This window comes from Lagopus muta, chromosome 1 (assembly GCF_023343835.1).
Source record: "Lagopus muta isolate bLagMut1 chromosome 1, bLagMut1 primary, whole genome shotgun sequence".
Lineage (NCBI taxonomy): Eukaryota > Metazoa > Chordata > Aves > Galliformes > Phasianidae > Lagopus > Lagopus muta.
In genome coordinates, this window is record NC_064433.1 from 142879739 (window position 1) to 142899126 (window position 19388).

Sequence of the window (19388 nt, forward strand, 5' to 3'; positions counted from 1 at the left end):
AATGGCAGAGTTTGAATGCTTTTTGCAAATGCTCTGTTCCACACCACAGTGAGAAAGGAATGATTTGCTTCCCATGCTACATAGTTGCATGCTGCATGCAGTGATGATGCATCTGGAGTGGATTTGTTATAAAATACAATACAAACTGGAAGAAAAAAAAAAAAAGAGTTTTAAAGGATATAAATACTGTCATAAACTTAAGCCCAGTAAGAGGAGCGTGCCTTAAAGTGAAAAGACTCATGGCTGCGTTTCTGCCAAACTGAACAGGTGAATCCCGTGCCTGCCACGAAGAGGCAGCTGCCCACTGGGGCTGCAGCACCTGCTGGGGCTGCCTATGGGTGGGTGAGGATCCTGTGCCCACTGCTCCTTGAGGCAGTGAGGGCAGAGGCTCGGGAGGCAGAGCATCACCAAAACATAAGGCAAGAACATACCATGGGGCTTGTCCAGTTCAACTCCCTCATCAAGGCTCTGTGTCAGATGCTGACCTAGCCTGCTTCAAAGAAAACTTGTTTCTTTTCTTTAGTGACTTTAGTGCAACTGGTCTTCAAAGGGATGTTTTTTTGTTTTAAATTTTGCTGGTTTGTTTTACAAATAGTTCAGGTGTTTGTATTTTCACCCACTACAGAGTCAGCTGAGCTCTGCCTGCCCTTCTGCCCAGCACAGCCCCACTGGAGGGATGGGTGAACAGGCATCCATCCCCATCCCTCAGCCTCTGCTTGTGGTGTGTAAGAAGAGGGGCTTTGCTGGGATATTTGGGATGTCCAGGTGCATGCATGGAGGGGATGCTGGGAAACAGAGAGGTGTGGTTGTGGGGGCCAGCACTGCAACCAGGCATGCCAGCAGCACACTTCGGGTATGTCCTCCTATCCATGACAAGAAGAGCAAAATGCAGTACTGAAGCATGAAACAAGTGCTGTGTTTGCCCATAGCCCTTGCTGGTAACAACCAGCTCCAGACCTCTGTGGTGTCTGGATTTATTCACACTTGCTCAGGACGGAGGGAGAGCATGGCTCCTATTTTCGTACTTGATTCTCACATGGAATAATGGGGGGAGAGGAGAGGAGAGGAGAGGAGGAGGGGGCAAGATGCAGCTGCAAAAACAGTTGGTGAGACATAAAAATCCCTATTGTTGTGTTGCGGCTCTCAGTGTCCTTCAACTTCTGGGCACAGCCACCCCCCTGGCTCAGGTTCAATGCACAGGGGAGCCGTGGGGCTCGAAGCCCCCTCTTGTTTTTCCCTAAGCCCCACTGTCAATTGTGCTTTTGTTCAAGGAAAAAAAAATAGCCCAATGCATGACAATTTATAGCCGGGGAAGCAATTAAAAAAAATTTATTATCCTTCCTTCCCACCCCTCCAACAGAGTGTTACAGCAGCGGGGATTTTTGATAGCAGAAATAGGAACAAAATCAGAAGTGTGAGACCCAGCATCGGTTTGCAGAGCAGATTTGGGAGTATCAGCCCTGTGCTGGAAAGTGGCAGCCCCGGAGCTCAGTGGGATGCTGATCTCCCTGCTAGGGCACCCACTCCTGTAGCGTGGGGAGTGGAGTCCCTTCTGCCTAGGGAGGGACACTCAGGGCTGAGAGGTGAAAGGGGCTTGAGGAGAAACAGAAAACAAGGCAATAACTCACCCCACAGGTTTACCCCCATCCTGCTCTTTAGAACAGGAGCCGATGACTGCATGGTTCTCCAAAATAGCCAGAGAATGGATGAAATGTGCCCAAAGCTGTGCTTGCTTTTCATTTTTTTTCCCCTCCCTCCCTTTCAAAAATAAGGAATTGCCGCCTAGGAGCAGGTACTCCCTTTTTCTGTCACCCAGACAAAAAGTTTTCAGAGCCCATTTCTCCTGGGTTCATCGATTTCCGTTGGCGGCAGAATTGCAGCAGGGCGTGTGTGCAACGTGAGGTGGCGGTGGGGAGAGAGTGCGGACCCCAGAGCTGGGAGATCTGCCCCGGGAAGGTGAGGTTGTCCCCGGGACCCTAGGAGGAGGCACAGCCCGGGGTCGGGCACTGCTTGGTGCTGTGTGAGAGCGGCGAGGGACTGCACTGGGAAACGCATCCCTGCCACAGCACCGTTTGATGCCGATGTTGGAGAGGAAACCAAAACAATCTTTTCCTTTCAAGCCCCGATTTCAAAACAAAACCGAAGGAGAAAAAAGATATATTTAAAAAACCCTCTAAATTTCCAAGCGCGGCTTTGAAGAGCCCTTGACTGCTGCTTTGCCCCCGCCGCCATGCCCCTGCCCTCTCCCCGTGCTGCCTCCCGGATGGCGGCTTGAGCAGCGTCCTGCTCAATAATTGCTAGAATCTGATTAAAAAAAAAAAGGAAAGGAAAGGAAAGGAACGGAGAGAGAAAAATAGAAGCAACAGCAGAAGGGAAAATGCACACTAGCATTCAGGTGCTAACCTACTTATTTGAAAGTAATTTATTTTCCATTTTGCCCGTTTTCCCCCTTTAAAACAGAACGCTGAAAGAAAGAATAAGTGCTTTAACATTTCAATGTTGTGCTCTGGTAATTACTTTTTCACTTTTCCCCTAAGTTCCAATGTGAAAACCTCACAGGGGGGTCTTTGCTGCAGCAGGGCTACAGTTCCCAATCCCGAGCGCAAGATCTGCAATTACAAACCCATTCGGTGCCCTTCCCTATCATTAATATGCACAAAATCCCGCTGCTAATCTTATAATCTGTTTTGTTTCATCAATTGCCTGCCTGGCACCGGGCGGGAGAGAAGGAGAGGGAAAGAGAAGGGAAGAAAGAGGGACAGAATAAAGCTGGGAAGCACGTAGCGCTCCCAAAAGTAAACTGAGAAACAAATAAATGGGATTTTATTTGTTATAAAGCGCAGCTCGTTAGGGCTGGGAAATGAACGCGGGACTCTCTGCTGGAGGGGATCTGAGGGACTTTGGGGGAAATGGAAGTGCCCCAGTGCTGGAGTGAAGGCACGGAATCGGGTCCTCTATTCCTCTGGAATGAAGTTTTTGGGGCCAGGGTCTGCCGGGACCCCTGGGGCTGCATAGACAATGCAGGAGTTATGGGGGAATCCACTCCCCTTCCCGACACGGCACAGAGGGAATAAAACAATCTATGCCACACGGGTCCTATTGAGATTAATGAAAAAATTATGCAAAAGGAAAAAAAAAAAAGAGATCCCGACCCTGTATCTTATTTTGCTTTCCCTGTGCCAGGCCTCGCCCCCATGCTGCCCTGCACCTGATGATTTACAGACATAATCTGTGGGGAGAGCAAGAAATGCGCCTGGCCCTGCCTGTCCCAGATCATCTCCTAAGTAATTGTTTCTCATTAGTCCCGATAATGTTTTAACAGCGCTACCCGTAATTTAGTCATCCAAGAATTAATAACAAAGGGACTCACAGGGCTAGGGCTGGGGGGGCTACAAGATACAATCTGGGAAGGTAGTCCTGCGTTCATCTGATTAGCCTGGGGGTTCCCATGCCATGGGGACAGCTCACCCTGCTCTGAGACAGGTCACCCCACACCATTGGGATGAGTCACCCTGCAGCAGGACAGCTCGCCCCGTGCCACTCGGACGCTGGGGTCATCTCGTACGTACCCCAGTGCTGGGGCTTGGCCGAGCTGCAGCTCTCCAGGCACGGTGTGTTGGGTTGAGGCTGGATTCTGTTCTCCTTATTTCTTTTTTCTTTTTCCCTTCCTCTCCCCTCCATCAGAACTAAGCAAAGCGTTCAAAAAGTGCTGCTCGAGGTGCGGGAAGCACGAGAAGAGAGCAGATGGGAGGGAGAAGGTGCTGTGACTCCCTGCGTCAAACGGCCATGGAGGCGGCGAGGAATGAGACCCAAAAACAACTGTTTTCTATTTACAAATTTAAATAAACAGAACAGCCTTCCCCGCGGTGTTTGTCTAAGTGCAGCAGCATTGCTGCTGTGTAGGTCATGAAAAGGTTGGTGCATAGTTTAAAACTTCCCATTCTGTTAATTTCTTAAAGAACAGTCGTTCATAGTCTGAGCACAAAAGCTCATGATTTAATGAGGAACAGAAACAAAATCTCTGATTGTTGGTGTTTCAAACTTCATTGGAGTCCTCTGGCAACCACAAGTTGATCCTCTGCAGCTTCAATACCCTTTAGCCCTCCATATAAGAGTACATGCTGAATAGAGGACAATGCCCGGTTGTTATGTTTATTTACCCTTACTACAAGCTGGGTTAACCTCTTCAAAACAGCTTTACTAAGCCCGTTAACCACACGGCCCACATGACCTGTCGCCGTATCCCTAATGTGATGTAAATCTGACTCGCGACCATATGCACCAGTTCTGCCGCATTGTGCCGCCGAGAACCGTGCCTCGACCGCGGCTGCCGAAAGCAGAGACAGAGTCTTGTGTAGGGGCAGTGTTTTAATGGCACAGATACGAGGGGGGGGGGGGGGGGAGGGATGGGGGGTGAGAAGCCTGTGCAGGACAGTGAGTTTCATCCAGTGAGTTTCATCACATTTATTTCAGCTGATGTGTGATTACCCAGAGCTTTGACTTTCACATGGACTTTGTCATGGAAATGGAGAGTGAAGGCTGACCGGTGTCCACAGGTTATTTGAGGGGAGCTCACTGCTCATATCCTGCTGGTGTCCTCTTGTGAAGCCACGATCCCACAGCCATGATATCACGCATGACATGGCACCGTGGCAGGCACTGAGAGCGAGAGGCACTTTGGGTTGCGAGCACTGTTAACGACGAGCAATTCTGGCAAGGAAATTATGGCAGATCTGCAAAACGTCAATGAATTTCTTCTTAAGCGTGATGCATTTGATTTTTTTTTTTCCCCTGAAGTCTTATAGTCATCTTTTAAAACAAGCTTCCGTGGCCCCATGGTGAGCGCTCCATTTACCAGATCATTTTTTCTTGATGGCTGTGGCAAGCGTAACAATGTTCCGTGCCTGCTTCAGCAGCGGCATGTCTATCATGCTCCCGCGGAACGTGAATGCGCCCTGCAAAAGAGAGAGCATGGGAAGCTGCAGCCCGGCTCTCCCATCAGAAGACATCTGCTGGCAGGGTGCAGAGATGGCTCCTAGGGGATGAGATAACCAACACCTGGAATAAAGATGGTTTTGGGGTGGGCAGAGGGAATCCCCATGTCTGGGTGTATGGCTGGGCCTCCCCACCAGGGAGCACGGGGATGGCTGGAGCCTGGGAAAAACAAATGGTTATTGTAATATTGTGGTTATTGTAAGAATCTAGCCCAAATCTCTGGATGCAGTGTGAGGCCCACCTGAATGCTGCTATAGGGGGTTTCCCAGCAGCGATCCCAGCACACATCAGCAGTGATGGGAGAACCAAGGAAAGCCGGACCTCACTTTACATTTCCAGGGACTCTGTGCTGGTGCTGTGCTGAGTTCAAAGCAGTCAGCAATGTGTCACAGCCACCACTCAGCAGAAGAAACACATATGAAGCAAAGCAAAGCCTGAGTTGGGTGTTCTTACCAAGAGAGGACTTGATGATAAAGCTCCGTGCATCAGGATATGCCAAAAAACAGGGGGGGGGGGGGAAATGTTATTTGTAGTTCTGACAGTACCTTGACACATTCTTGGATAAAGCAAACACGAAGGTGCAATTCTCTCCCCAGGGAGCTGAGAGGGGCACCCTGTGCAGTGTGGCACTGGGTCCAGGGACAGGTTTGGCAGTGAGTGAGGTGAGGATGGGGGAATGGCATGGGAATGGGTTGCTGTGGGCACATGGGTTGGGATAGGCAGCTTGCTGCTGTCTGCTTGTCTTTGAGGGCTGGTAGGGGTTAAATGGAGGAATCTCATAAACAGAGGGAAGACATTGCCCACTGACAGAAATGGGAATGAAATGTGCTGCTCTGGTGGTACACATCGGTTGACTGAAGGAGTATGAATTAAACACTGAATCACATTGTGAAACAAGTAAAACAAAATCCTTCTTGCACACTAACATGACACAAATCAGTATCACTGCATATAAGAGCAGGCTCTGTAGGAGCCATTAACAAAGCAATAGTTAGAGCTATGATTTTATTGCAAGTAGGATTTCATGCTAGAGCTTGCAGTATTTTAGGGGGTTCAGAGAATAACGGACTGACAGCACTCAGCTGCAGATGCTTCAGATTGAATGTCTTGTTCACAGAGCAACCGATTAAGCCTACATTAATAGCAACAACAATATTAATTACAATAACGATAATAATACTTTCTGCCTTAGTGACATCCCAGCCAGTTTCACGTATAGTTTCAACATTAACAAAAGATGCAGCATCAAGCCACTCCATTTATTAACTGTTGTGAAAATACCGTAAGATTTGAGTAGACATTTTATGATGTTATTCTTTGGAATCACTCAAATTGATGATGTAACGCTCCTGGTAAGCATAAGGCATATTTTTTCACAGTGAGAAAAATGCATTTTAATTGTGCCTGTTTTCCTATAAGCAGTCGGTTTCAGAATAGCTATTGTTTAAAAGAGAAATTCATGCGTGTGTGATAAGCAGAGAGCTGTTAAGATCTGGAATGGCCCTTCCCAGCCCTGAGAAGTGGATGCATTGGGAGCAGCTCTCCCAAGTGCCCGTAATGTTGTGCAAAGAGGTGGGCGCCCAGTGATGGTTGTGGGGTCAGGGCATGGTCTTCAGGGCCTGTCCTGAAAGGAAAATGGGATAGCAGCCTGTGGAGGCATGAACACAGAACCACGGCAGGTAAGCAGCGCATCCTCCTGTCAGCACGCAGCTGCAGATTTGGCTGTTATGAATTTGAATTCTCAAAGGGAAAAAAAGCAGCAATGAGTAGCACAAAGAATTTGGCTTCTCTGCCCGTTCACTCAGAGGCTTAATTTCTCCCTGCTAATTTGCAGTGCTGAGCTAAAGTCCAGAAAAAGAAACTGATTTTAATGCCATTGAATATGCCCTATTCACTGCCTCCCCTTCCACCCACAGGTTTCGGCAGATAGGAAATACCCGTAATCACAGCTTTGTCCCCACGCTCTCTTTTCCGTCTCTGGTAGCAGAAATTCGCCCTTAACACTCTTTTGATTTTTATTCACATTAATACGAAGAAAACGAGACTTTCTCTAAACACCATTGACTTTGATAGTGTTAATCTGAGGATCGGTGTAGCCATAGATCTCAATTTCTTTTTTTTTGGCTGATGGTCTTCAATCATCTCACACTTCCAGCCTGTACTTCCAGTAGTTCAGCTGCTGGTCAGACCCAGAGTCAGCTCTCAAGGAAACCAGATCCAGGCCAAGCCCAAAGAGGTGCTATCCCCTCTATGATGAATTTCAGTGTGTCCTAAAGTGCTCTGAGAACAGAACATAGAGGGCTTTTGACAAACAAAACAGCTGGAAGGGAATTAAAATTAGATAAAGTTTTTATCTTTTTTCTTCTTTTCTCTTCTTTTCTTTCTTCTTTCTTTCTTTCTTTCTTTCTTTCTTTCTTTCTTTCTTTCTTTCTTTCTTTCTTTCTTTCTTTCTTTCTTTCTTTCTTTCTTTCTTTCTTTCTTTCTTTCTTTTTCTCTTTTTTCTTTTTCTCTCTCTATTTTTTTTTTTTTCAAGAGGAAACTAACAAAAAGTGCTAGTCTTGGAAAAATGAGAACTGAGCCCAGTCAGTGTCAGTGCCACGGAAATCCAGCCTGCTGACATGGGAAGCAGCAACAGAGAGCTGACAGAGGTCAGCCAGTTTCACAGGCTGGGAGCTGGAGAGGCAATCTGAGAAAAAGGGGCCAACTAATCATAGCCATTGCCTAAACTAACTCAGATCTAACAGAATTCAGTGCATAACTGGGGACTCCTCGCTCACAATGTAGATGACACCCATCTGTGCATTGCCATGGATCAGGTCATAAATTTCCAATGTGTCCCATCTATACAAGAAGCACCAAGTAGCAGAAAGTTTTGGCGTTGACCTTTTATATGCAATGACCGAAGGCTAAATGTGTTAATGCGATGGTTCCTGGAACACACAGATCTTCTTCTTGTGTGTTGTATGAGGCAGAATCCAGGATCTTCTGCCTTGTGAAATTTGGGGGATGGTTAAGAGCTTGCTAAATCTATACTACCCTCTCACAAACATAGCATAAGTTTTCTATGGCAAGACGTATTTGATCTTCCTAGAAAGTAAATGAATGGGATTCAGAGTTAGCGATTTCTGTACCTGCTGGGATCAATGCGTTTTCGGGGAGCCAGGAAAGGGGAAAAAACTCCACATCCAACTTTCTTGCTGGCATTTATTATGTGTGGAAGAGTTGTGGTGACTTTGAGTGGACAGAAAAACCAGTGAGTCACCTGTCATGACTTTGCAGAAGATCACGGAAATTGAAGTCTCTAACTTCTTCATTTCTGCTGAAACACCTCCATGTAACGTGCAGTGCTATACAGGGTTTTACTCCCTCCACTTTTGTTTCCTTATGTATCACTGGGTAAACTAAAGAAACAAGCTGGCTGAAGCTATTGGGGTACAGAGCACTTCGGGGACCTCATAGCTCTGTAGCACACTTGCCTCTGAGCGATGGCTTGGATGAAAGACAATGAGTTAATTAAAGCAAAATAGTAATTGTTCTGGGACATGTGGGACAGCAATCAGACAAACTAGTCCCCCTTGGTTGACAAGAGGGAGGAATTAGAGGAATTCCCACTCCTGGGAACACTTGGGACAGTTTCCTCAGTATTTGCTCTTTCCTTGCATCTACCCATACCCATCTGGGTGGCTGCAATGAGCTCCTTACAAACGCAGCTGCAGATCCTCTCTTCCCTAGATGGAGGAAAATACCAGAAGCAGGATCAGTTTTCCTAAGGGCTAGCAAGTATATATATTTGAAAGTACTGAGAAAATCCAAAAAAATCACCATAATCTACTGGCTTCCCTTTTGGTTACAGATGTGACTCCAAATGGTTGCGAAGACTCCGCGTTCTGTTTTGGGAATCAACAGTAGTTGTTATCAATTACCTTGACCTCTGCTAATCAACCTTGCTTGTGGTTTGTCTACTGCAGAAAAAAACCCAACATTTATTTTGTATAATGTGAAATAATATAGCCAACGGTGCTGTGCTCAGTGGTGTGTCTACAAGTATGGACTGCACTGGGCAGTCCCACGTGGGGATAGCCAGCTCTCTCAAAGCAGTTTACTTCGGGATCCTACTCAGGAGATTTGGATGGCAGGCTTGGAGGTACCAGGAGATGTTCATGAGCAGATAGGGCCTTAGCATGGGGTACTCTGGTCAGTGAAAGAAAAGGAGAAGAGAGCCAAGGTCATGTTCCATGGAACTGCAGTTCCTATGAGAAAGAACCTGCTGCTGAATTTTGAATTAAACATAGGTCTGAGGTGAGGGTTATTGAATGCCTGTGAAATTACCAGCAAATCTCTGCTGCTGGTTAGGTGCTCAGAAGATGAGCAGCTCTTGAGTGAGGGGAAGTCCTTTGGAGGCACCCTAGTGTCGCTAGTTAGAAACACTGCTCTGCTGATGGAGATGTGCCTTTCTTCAATTACTTTTCTTCTCAGTTCCGCTAGAAATACTTTCCCTTGCAGACCAAATCCCTGCACTCACGTAGACAAGTGTCCCCAATTCCACAGACACTAGAAATGTCTTTGAGACACAATTACCTGAGAAGCAGTCTCTATTTCTGTTGTAATTCGATGGATTACTTGGGGATAGATCCTAGAAGTCTACTTAGGACTTTTTGGAGACCACAAATGTACGTACAATAAACCCATTAAAATCCTCCCAGGTCTGAGAACATTATCCCTTATCCTGCACATTAACCTGTCCTGAGGAAATGGGAGTGCTGTGCCCTAGAAGAATGGCAGATTTGCTCTTCTGAGGAGGGGAGGAAGCAGGTGGATGGCAAAGGGTCCTCCTAAAAAGCATGGCATTCAGGAAGATAATTCCCTCAAGGATTAATGAAAACACACATTCTTTAAGCACCCCCCTGCAGAGGAAATGTGGAAATCTCTGCTTCGGGGCTTAAAAAGAACGCTTGGATTTGCTTACAGGTATTTGAACAAAAGGGAGCCCAGCTCGCAGCACATGGAGCTGGGTCTGTGCCTGGGGGAGGAGTGATTAGCCTAACCACAAAGGAATGACTTTCCCTTCAAACAGAAGGTTGAAACCATATTTTTGGGGAAGTCAAGAGTAGGAAATAAGCTAACAGCTGTGATGGTGCTGAATGAAGGCTTAATTAATTTTCTTTTTCTTCTGCAAGTTGTCGCCAAAGACCCATCACAGAGAGCTGGGTCACAATTCCATTTTTATTTTTGGTGAACTTCCAAAGGTCAGTGAGCTGCTAGGAGCTGGTCAATGATATCTGGGTCAACTGAGCACGTTTTTCAGGTTATAGCAAGAAAAAGTCTCCCACTCCTCTCTGCTCAGGTCTGTCCTGCCTCCAAATTGACACACAACTCTCAGCCTTCTTTTGGCATCTTTGCAATAGGAAATGGAGAAAGAACCAGTGCAATCACATACAACAAACTGAGGTCTCCCATCACAGCAAGCTAGAAGAGCTTTTCCAGTTACATATTTTCATATCCTCTGCTCTGAACCCTTTGACATTTGCCTCTTTTGGTCACAATGTTACATGAGGAAAGGAAGAGCACTTATAAACCAGATCTTTGGGAAAAATAAATGATCCCTGGAAAGATTTGTCAAAAATTTCCTTTTGGCAAGAGGAGATACATAGGGGGTCTCTGTGACCCACAGAAGTCAGGGATGATTAGGGAGGGGATTCTGCAATATATGTATGTACACCAGCAAGGCCCTGTCATCATCCCGTCTTGATGTGAATAAGACTTTAAATATCACTGCCTTTTGTTTCTTCTCACCTGCATAAACTTCCACCAGTACGGAAGCAGTTACTGGGTACAGAGGATGTATCACTTTGTAATGCAAGACTTAGTCGACAGCCTGTGTGTGTGAGACATGATTCTGCCTCTTGGAGATGATGGAAGGACACAAAAGGTCGAGAAAAAAAGAGCAACAGCAACATGAAACAGAGATTTTTTTTTCCCCTCAAATAAGCCCCTAGCAGTAGTACATGAACTCTGACAGGAAAGTCCTCTCTAAAGCTCAACAGGTGGAAAGGACTCTATGATCCCCCCAGTCCACAATGGGGCAGGAAAGATGAAGAACAGGGATCCAGAAAATCTATTATTTCAGTCCTGAGGAGTGCCATCTCCTCCACCCAATGTTCCCAGTCCTCAGATGAAGGTCCTGCCCTGCTGTGTGATCAGGCAAGTCGTGTTTCCATTTCACAGTTCCCCAAGACTGTCTGAACCAGTGGAGACAGCCATTTAGGCTGGGATGGGCCAACAGATCCTGCTTGGTCCAGCCACAGAAACTGCTTCAAGCCACAGAGGTCTCCACCTTGCACTGAGCCTGTGTAAGATCCCTGAGTGAAAGGCTGGCACCAGGATTTTTAATTGCTGTCTTTATGATTTCACTAGATTCCTTCTCACTGTAGTTATTGCCTTCCTGTGTGTTCATGTAGAGTAGGAAGGAATAAAATCAAATAAACAAAGAGAGTCCTAGGAATATTCTTCCTTAGTTTCCACCCGTCATCTATATAATGGATGGGGAATGAAAGAAGTCTAGAGAGCACACTGGTTTGGAGATGCTGCTGCCAAGGAAATCTTTACTTCATAGCACAAAAGCAGCTCCCTGGATAAACATCATATTCAACCACGAGCACGATGGTTATTATACAGAAAAATGAAAAGTAACTAACATTAAGATCAGTATCCTCAGATGCCCTTAATTAAGTCATTCAAAATTAACTTGAGGCTTCCAGTTACTGAAACAATTTGTTAAAACCTCGAAAATTGAATTTGGAAGTAGGTGCCTACAGGACACTCAGAAGGCATTTGATACTGAAAAGGAGGGTGGTTGTGAAGCAACACAGGCAAAAATAGTAGCAACGGTGAAGCTTGTTCTGTCAACAAGAAGGGAATTGCTATTATTTTTGTATTCTGTATTATTATCTCTAATTTCACATTAATTCTCTGAATAGGGTTGAGCAGCCATTCTTCACTGCGTTTCTCTATTCCAGCTGAGGGAGCTTTTGCAGAAAGCTGCTCTAGCTCTGTGAGAATGGCAGCTAGCACAGAACGGAGCTGCAAGGCAGCACGACTGCTACTGTTGAAATTACCTGAAACAATATTTTGGATGTAAAGGCCTCCGAATTCCCCTCAGTAAGCCTTAGAAAGGGCCATCTGGTGAGAATACGACATGTCATGCCAGATCCTGCTTTGAAAAGTGAGCACTTGTTAGTACTTTGCAAGCAGGGCTGGGCACATGGCTGCCTTCATGATTTGCTTTGTGCGAAGTGGTTCTTGGCACTGCACCTTCACATGGAGATGTCCACATGGAGGGACAGGCTTGGCACCTGGACCCCAGAAAGGTGACATCCTCTGTCCTCTGCGGGTGCATGTCCCGGAGGGCAGGGGCCATGTCCCTGGCTGGGCAGGCAATGAAGGTGTGTGGAGACTGTCCTCCTGACCAGAGAAATGCAGTATATAAGCACAATCTGTCTGTGAAGGCATTCAAGGCCAGGCTGGGAGGGGCCCTGAGCAACCTGGTCTAGTGGGTTACAACCGCATGGCAGGGGGTTGTAACTGGATGGGCTGTAAGGTCCCTCCCAGCCCAAGACATTCTATGATTTTATGATCCCAGATCCTCTGACCCCATGCACTGGCCTTTAAGGAGAGGAGGAAAACAGATTAAAGATGCAATACATGCTTGCTGGGGAGCAAGAATTAGCAAGAAAATGTTTTGTGTGAGTTTCTGCCCTGCTTTAGGAGCCTTTGCAGCCCTGTGCAGTGAAATCTGTCTCCTGCTTTCCCCACCTGGCACATCTCCCTCAGGACTGTGCCAGTGTAAGAACAGGTAGAGCACAAGTAATTAGTTAAAACATCCCCAACTGCTCTGCTTGAGGGGGCTCAGAAAGTGCCCCCAGGTGGGTCTTCCTAAGAGAAAAGCCTTCAGTGTGACACAACACACATTTTGTACAACTGTACAGATAAACTTGAAACAGGAATGCAGTCTCTATTGTTATATATGCATCAATTTGCACTTCCAAAAACAAGCAGCCTGTCAGCAGCCCATGCTTAAATCCTAGCAGCTCTCTCCATTTACACACAGAGAAGCACCCGAGCCTGTACTTCCTAACTCCATCAATGCCACCCAAATCTCTGGATCCTCCGTGTGAGGAATATGCGCTGCCCACTTCATGAGGACAACGGATCCTTGCAGACACCCAAATATAATGTACTCTATATCAGTGTAACACACAACAAGGTACCCTGTGCTCCCCGTGGGGTCCTGACCGCCCCGTTAGCCCTGTGAGGGGTCTGCTCTCAGCAGGCAGAGCCCTCCTGGGCCCGGCGGGAGCTGGACAGGGCCCAAGCGCGAGGCGCATCGTCTCCAAGATACAGTGGCTTGGGGCAGCTTGTCCCAGACAAAGAGCATTATGAGGGAACCACTGCTGGAAATTTCCATCCCTTTGTTGGGTGGATGCTGTGTAAATAAATGCATTCCTAAGATTTTTCATAATCCCAGAAAGGCCCCTAAAAGAAGCTCTACAGCCTGTCAAATCGCTAACGTTCATAAATATTATTCCTCCGCCGCTGAGCACACGATGTACAATGGCACAGAACTGAATGCAAGAAACGTATGCCAAAAGCTTTCTGAGGAGAAGTCTGCGTGTTTGGATACTGCGTGTACAGATATTTCTTCTGTTTTGTCCCTATTACAGCTCGGATTTGTGAATTGCTCGCCTTGGTTCTAAACACTCCTTACCTGACAGGCAATGTTGGCAGCAGCATTTAGCTCCCTGTGCCTGGTGCGATGTGCAGGTGCTTTGAAAACACTTATAAATTAGTACGCTGATGTAAACGTGTAAGCAACCTCTTAACTCGATTCTCCTGTTTTCCCTTCTGTCTGAATCTTACTATAAAAACAAACAATTCAGGAAGATCCTCTTACAGCAACAGTGCCTCACTCACTCATCATGTACAAACTGATAGAGAAGGTATTCTATTCACCCGATGTGCTGGTAGCATAAACACGGGAGTTACTTGCACAGCAGAGAGCAGCAGCGGCAGTCAGCAAAGTGAGATCTTCCCAAAATAAGCCAGCAGCTTCTCCCAATAACTCTGCCCTCTCACACTCAGTTAATCTGGATTTCTAAGCTGACTTCTGTGCTTAATGCAGCTCAAGTTCTATAAAAATTTAGAACAGAATCTGACTTTCACTTTGCCAACACAACATTTATTGCCTCTCTCCTTCATTTCTGAGCACACTCTGATTTATCTAATGCCTAGGTTTTCCCAACAGCTACACCCGCTTTCCTTAGGATGAAGTTATCAATTTTGGAAATCACATCCCCTACTAAAACAGATCTGCTGGAAAAATACTGAAACAATACAGAAATAATACTTTTTTATTTTCTTCCAGTACTTTTTATTTCTAGATCTCAAATTCCTAGACAATAGAGAACATTTAATATGTAAATTGATAAAACACGAAATGTACGTTTTTAGCGTTTGCCTTTTATTTGCCCAGAATGCACTGTTACTATTTATTTCCTCCATATGCTATTTTTCAAGTTGAAAATATATTTAAAAAAATACAATGAAACCAGCCTAGAAGCCAAACCAAAACAACACCCCAAACAGCACGGTCTCTGTAAAGTAAACCTGTTTTTGGCCAGCGAAGTCTTTAACACTCATCTGTTTGGACGCTGTCGCAGCATCTCCAGCTCTGCAGTGCTCATCTGATAGGCAAATTTTTAGGATCCTCAATACTCAAATACAACTCGGGGGCTGCTCTGCCTAAGCTTGTCAGTTTCCAGGAGGAAGGAGCCTGCCTCAGCCTTTTCTCAAAGAAAGATGATTATGGTAATTGTCTCTCTCAAACTGGAACCGATTGTAAAAGCTGATCACTGTATTTTAATATAAAATACTGTTGACCAAGGGCAGCAAACTTTAAAACCAATGAATAATAAACTGCGATCCCAGAGACCAAAGACCAGTAACTTATCTGCTGCGCAAACAACCACACAAATCCCTCACATTTATTTTTTCCAGGCTTTCAACTTTGATTAATAACATGGCAAAAGCACACAAGTCTCAACCATATTAACCACAGCTATATTTTCAGCCCTACTGACACGAACGCTTTAATAAAATAAAAGGAGAAGGAAAACAGAAGAGGTGTTTCATTAGGACATGAGGATTACTAAAACCACTGTGTGGAGCATTTGTCAGGAGGTGGCACGGGAAGAGTTATTACTTACATTTTAGCGTGTCTCTAGGACGCAGAGCCAGAGGCTCCCTCGGTGAGATATGTTTGCCTTGGAAAAATATGAAGTAATCAGGCTGCCTGAGCTCTTCTAGCTGACACGTTTTCAATACCAAAATGCAAACCCAGCTAAGAAGTTTGCAGGAAGCACTACAGAGAAAACTGTTTTTCCAGTTTGGTTAGGAAGCCCAGCAACACTGAAGTGGTGTGAGGATCAGAAGTTCTCAGATTAACCTGCCAGTTCTTTTTACAGAGAGATACAAAGCATACATATATGAAGCATGGTTAAAATAATACACCAAGATGCAACCCCCCCCAAATCTGTACTTGTGTCTGCTTACAGAAGCTTACAACCTAAATGAAAAGCATTTATTAAAACACACCAAAAAATGGCTGATGTGATCAGGAAACCAATGTCGTGCCAATAAAATTGCAGCTACGAAACAAATCCAAAGAATAATGCTTGCTAATGCAGAGTGCTTGCATTTTAACATCTGTAGCTTCATTGTTGTGTGAGACTGGGACTGTAGTTACATCTCTCCCAGTCTCCTCACTGGCTGTACAAACGACAGGGGTATTCCATAGATGAGTTTCTAAATTCGGTGAATTAAAAGCATTTTACAAGCAGTGAAAAATAAACAATATCGGGCTGAACATGTCATTTGACTTTTTCATTCTGCATCTACCTGCCCACACTCTTGCTCTAGCAGCTCATTTATAATGATGCCTTTGCCAACAGACCCAAGTTTTTAAAATCAAGATAACGTGCAATGCTGGTCACAGATTTTCTATTTCTAAACCACTAACAGGAAGACAGTCACCCTCCAAAATAGGGGAAGTAGAACAAAGAGATCCAGGCATGTAATACAGTAACAGTGACCCTGAAATAACTGCTCAGGATGGCACCCAAATATGATAGTAAAGGACGCATTAGAAACACCTCGGCACCGCAGACGGGATGCGGCAGCTTCGCAAAGAGAAGGGCAGACCAATAACAAATACCTTGTCACACTTTCATCCTGAGATGAAAGCATCGTTTCTGCTTTGACCTTTTTTAGAATCTGTAACACACAACACCTGGGGCAGCCGAGATACAAGGGAACAGGGAAGGGGCACGCTGCAGCTTATTCCTACCCACCAGCAAGCGACAAAACACACAGAAAATCTCTAAGCTGCACCAGAGAAAGCGAGAATCTATGCACCGCCCTACATGTGAGCTTCATTAACAAAGATATTTTTTCCCACTCGAATTGCACACATGCAAGTGTAAACCATTTCTGCACGCCCCCACTACCCGCTCTGACATCGGGATTTTGGCTGTCCCGGGCTTGGCTGTCACTAAGACAAACATATTTCACCACAACTTTCTTCATTCAAAAAGAGGCAAACTGGATTATAGCAAATAACCTTTAAGATAATTAACTGACAATGCTGCAACTAGCATAAAATCTTCCTTCAGGCGACCCCTAATTTAAGTATTACTGGCACAAAGTGGAGACAGATTGCGCATCACCACCGCAATATTTACATAGCAGAAACCCACAGAGCAGGAAACGTGAGACTCAATGATGCACTAAATTAGGAACAATCATATTCTAGTGTTAATTTGCTTTCCACTCTATCCAAATTTCAGGTCCAGCAATCGGTGTAAATGCACATAAAACATTCCCATTTTTAATGATTAAGAACCACAATCCGCAAGCAGCTCTGCTCAGAAGTAAATCTACTCACTGCTAGGGATGTTTGCAGGATCAACCCCCCCCAAAAGCGAGGCAGTTTTAGCAGCACAGAGATTTTCTGAAAACTGAATCTTCCTGAGCTGTTTACCCCTTTCCATCAATTATGCCTGCACAAGCTGTTGGAGTCTTCTGCCCATCTACCTGCCTTTTGCTGGCAAATATTTTCTTTTGGTGGTGCGACTCAGAAGCAGCTTTAATTCACCGATTCTGCAGAGATATATGCGTGTACTCAGAAGGCTCTGTGCTCAAAAAATTAAGGTTAAAACGGGGAGAGAAAAAGACAGCCAGGTTATTTGTAAACACACTGGTGCCACATTTATGATAAATACACACTCTACAGACTCGATGCAGATACAGATTTTAAAAGCGTGACTCTCGTATGCAGCATGCTTTGTAAGACGAACGCAAACAGCAACCACCAATCTCTCTAAATTTTAAACATTGTTTAAATTCACTTTCCACAACATCATATAACAAAATATTTACCTTTCCTAAACGCTGATGTTCTTCAAAAGCAGAAATCAGTTCTTGTGCCCACTTTATTTTTTCAGGGCTGGGAGAGAACTGTTCCTGGACAACAGCAATTTGGTTAGGGTGAATCACCTGCTTACCTACAAAGAAGATTAATAACACCAGAATCATGCATCGACAAACAGATGTTCAAGCAAAATGTTCCAACCACTTGAGGCTCTCCTATGCCTCGCAGACTTTCTGCTCCTGAACTAATTATTTTACTTGTTTTCTTTTATTATTTAACTGGACTACGTGCCAGATTTTTTAACAATAAAAATATCTGGTGCAATACTTGCATTTAGTATGTTTGAAGGGACCCAGAATTCTTTCTCCTCCCTCCTCATTTCAGTCCATACATCTTCCGTGGTTCATCTCAGGTGGAACTGCTGGTCTGGGGAAGTCAGCAGTGCTAGAGCACAATGCAACTCTGAATTTTACCTTTATAAATGGCACTGCCAGTCACTCGTAAATAAATTGCATAAAGTGTGTTCAGAAAATGAGGTTTATCGAACTGAAAAGTTTCCGGCCATGCAGGGATCGTTCCCTCAGTTCCTAGCACTGGCTCTGCATCATGCGATGCTCAGGGCTGCTTATGTTTTTGTTGTGGTTCACAGGTGCAGGTAGGCTGGGGTATTTGTTTAGCCACCAGTATATTAAACTGCTTCCAGAGGTACCCTGAAGTGTTATGAAGAACTTTTTATTAATCCTTTCTTGTATGAACATACAGTAGGAAAATAAAAATAGGTGTAGCCTTTTTTTTTTTTTTTTTCCTACCAGAGATTTTCCAATGCGAATAGACAGCCACATAATCCGTTCTAATCTGTTATTGTACTTAGCCACATTAAAACAAATACATATCTAATTTGTTTGACAGTTTTCAAAGTGTGGCACTCGACGTTATTAGCCCGTTTCTAAGGGAATTTCACAGGCAACGTGATGGCTGCACGATCCCCTGTGCTGTGCCGTGGGAGCGCTTCAATAAAGCGGGGCTACTGCAGCCTCAAGCCTCGCCGTGACACAAATTAATCCCTCTATGCCACACGGCAGAGCGGGTTGCAGCCACGAGCCCCATCCCCAAGCCTTTCACGCCTCCCAGCCCTACAGCGGGGCACCTCGGGCTGGGCTGAGGGCCTGGGGCCGCTGCCGTGCCCCATGTTGGGCCCATGCCTCCTGCAGCCCTCGTGTGGTGCTCAGGGACCCCTGGGGTCCTCAGGAAGCTCTGGGGTGCAGCTCTGGGGTGACACTGGCACTGTGGGCAGCTGCCCACGGCATGCGGCCCAGCCTGGGGAAGAAACACGACCCTTCCATTGGGCTCCTGGATGTGAAGCTAGAAATAAGCTCATCGCTACATGCAATAGATCCCGTACCACAGCACACGTGTGCCACTGTTTTAAACAACAGAGTGGAGAAAAGATTCCCATCACCGGGATTCCTTGTGTCAGCCTGCAATGGCTCTCTGATAAATGTGTGCCATGAAAGGATTGTGAGTGCTTTCTTTCGATAGAAAGCAATTGTAACTCTTCAGAGTCGCCACGTTTCTTTAAAATCCACAAGTCGTTCGATTTTATTTTAGTTCCCATTAAACAGTTGCTGGTTTAAGATCTCGAGGGCGGCCAGATACTCTGTCTCAAATTTTAATATGGCATATATTTCACAATAATCTGATTTTTTTTTTTTTTTAAGAAAGAAATTATAGGCAGACAAATTCCCTGAGCTAATGCTTTACATTCTTTCTAACCAAATGTATTTTAGTCACTTTAATTAAATGTCACTACTGATAAGCTCATGGTGTTCCTTATTTTTAATATGATGCATTCTAAACTAATTCTGAAAAGGGAGAGTGGACAAGTAGTTCCTGCAAAATGCTGAAAACC

The 19388-nt window shown here is 45.3% G+C and overlaps 1 protein-coding gene across 2 annotated transcripts in view; it reads right to left on the minus strand.

Moving 5' to 3' along the window:
- Positions 1-4400: 4400 nt before the first annotated feature.
- Positions 4401-19388, minus strand: part of CLYBL (citramalyl-CoA lyase) — a 156826-nt gene continuing 141838 nt past the window's right edge. Inside the window, exons 7-8 of one of the 2 annotated variants that reach the window (XM_048933230.1) lie at positions 17488-17612; positions 4401-4955 (exon numbers count right to left, since the gene is read on the minus strand). In XM_048933230.1, coding sequence (XP_048789187.1) covers positions 4860-4955; positions 17488-17612 — 221 coding nt within the window. In that variant the 3' untranslated portion in view covers positions 4401-4859. Of the gene's footprint in view, positions 4956-14390; positions 17241-17487; positions 17613-19388 lie in introns of those variants that run through there. The other variant, XM_048933229.1, reaches the window with a different exon arrangement.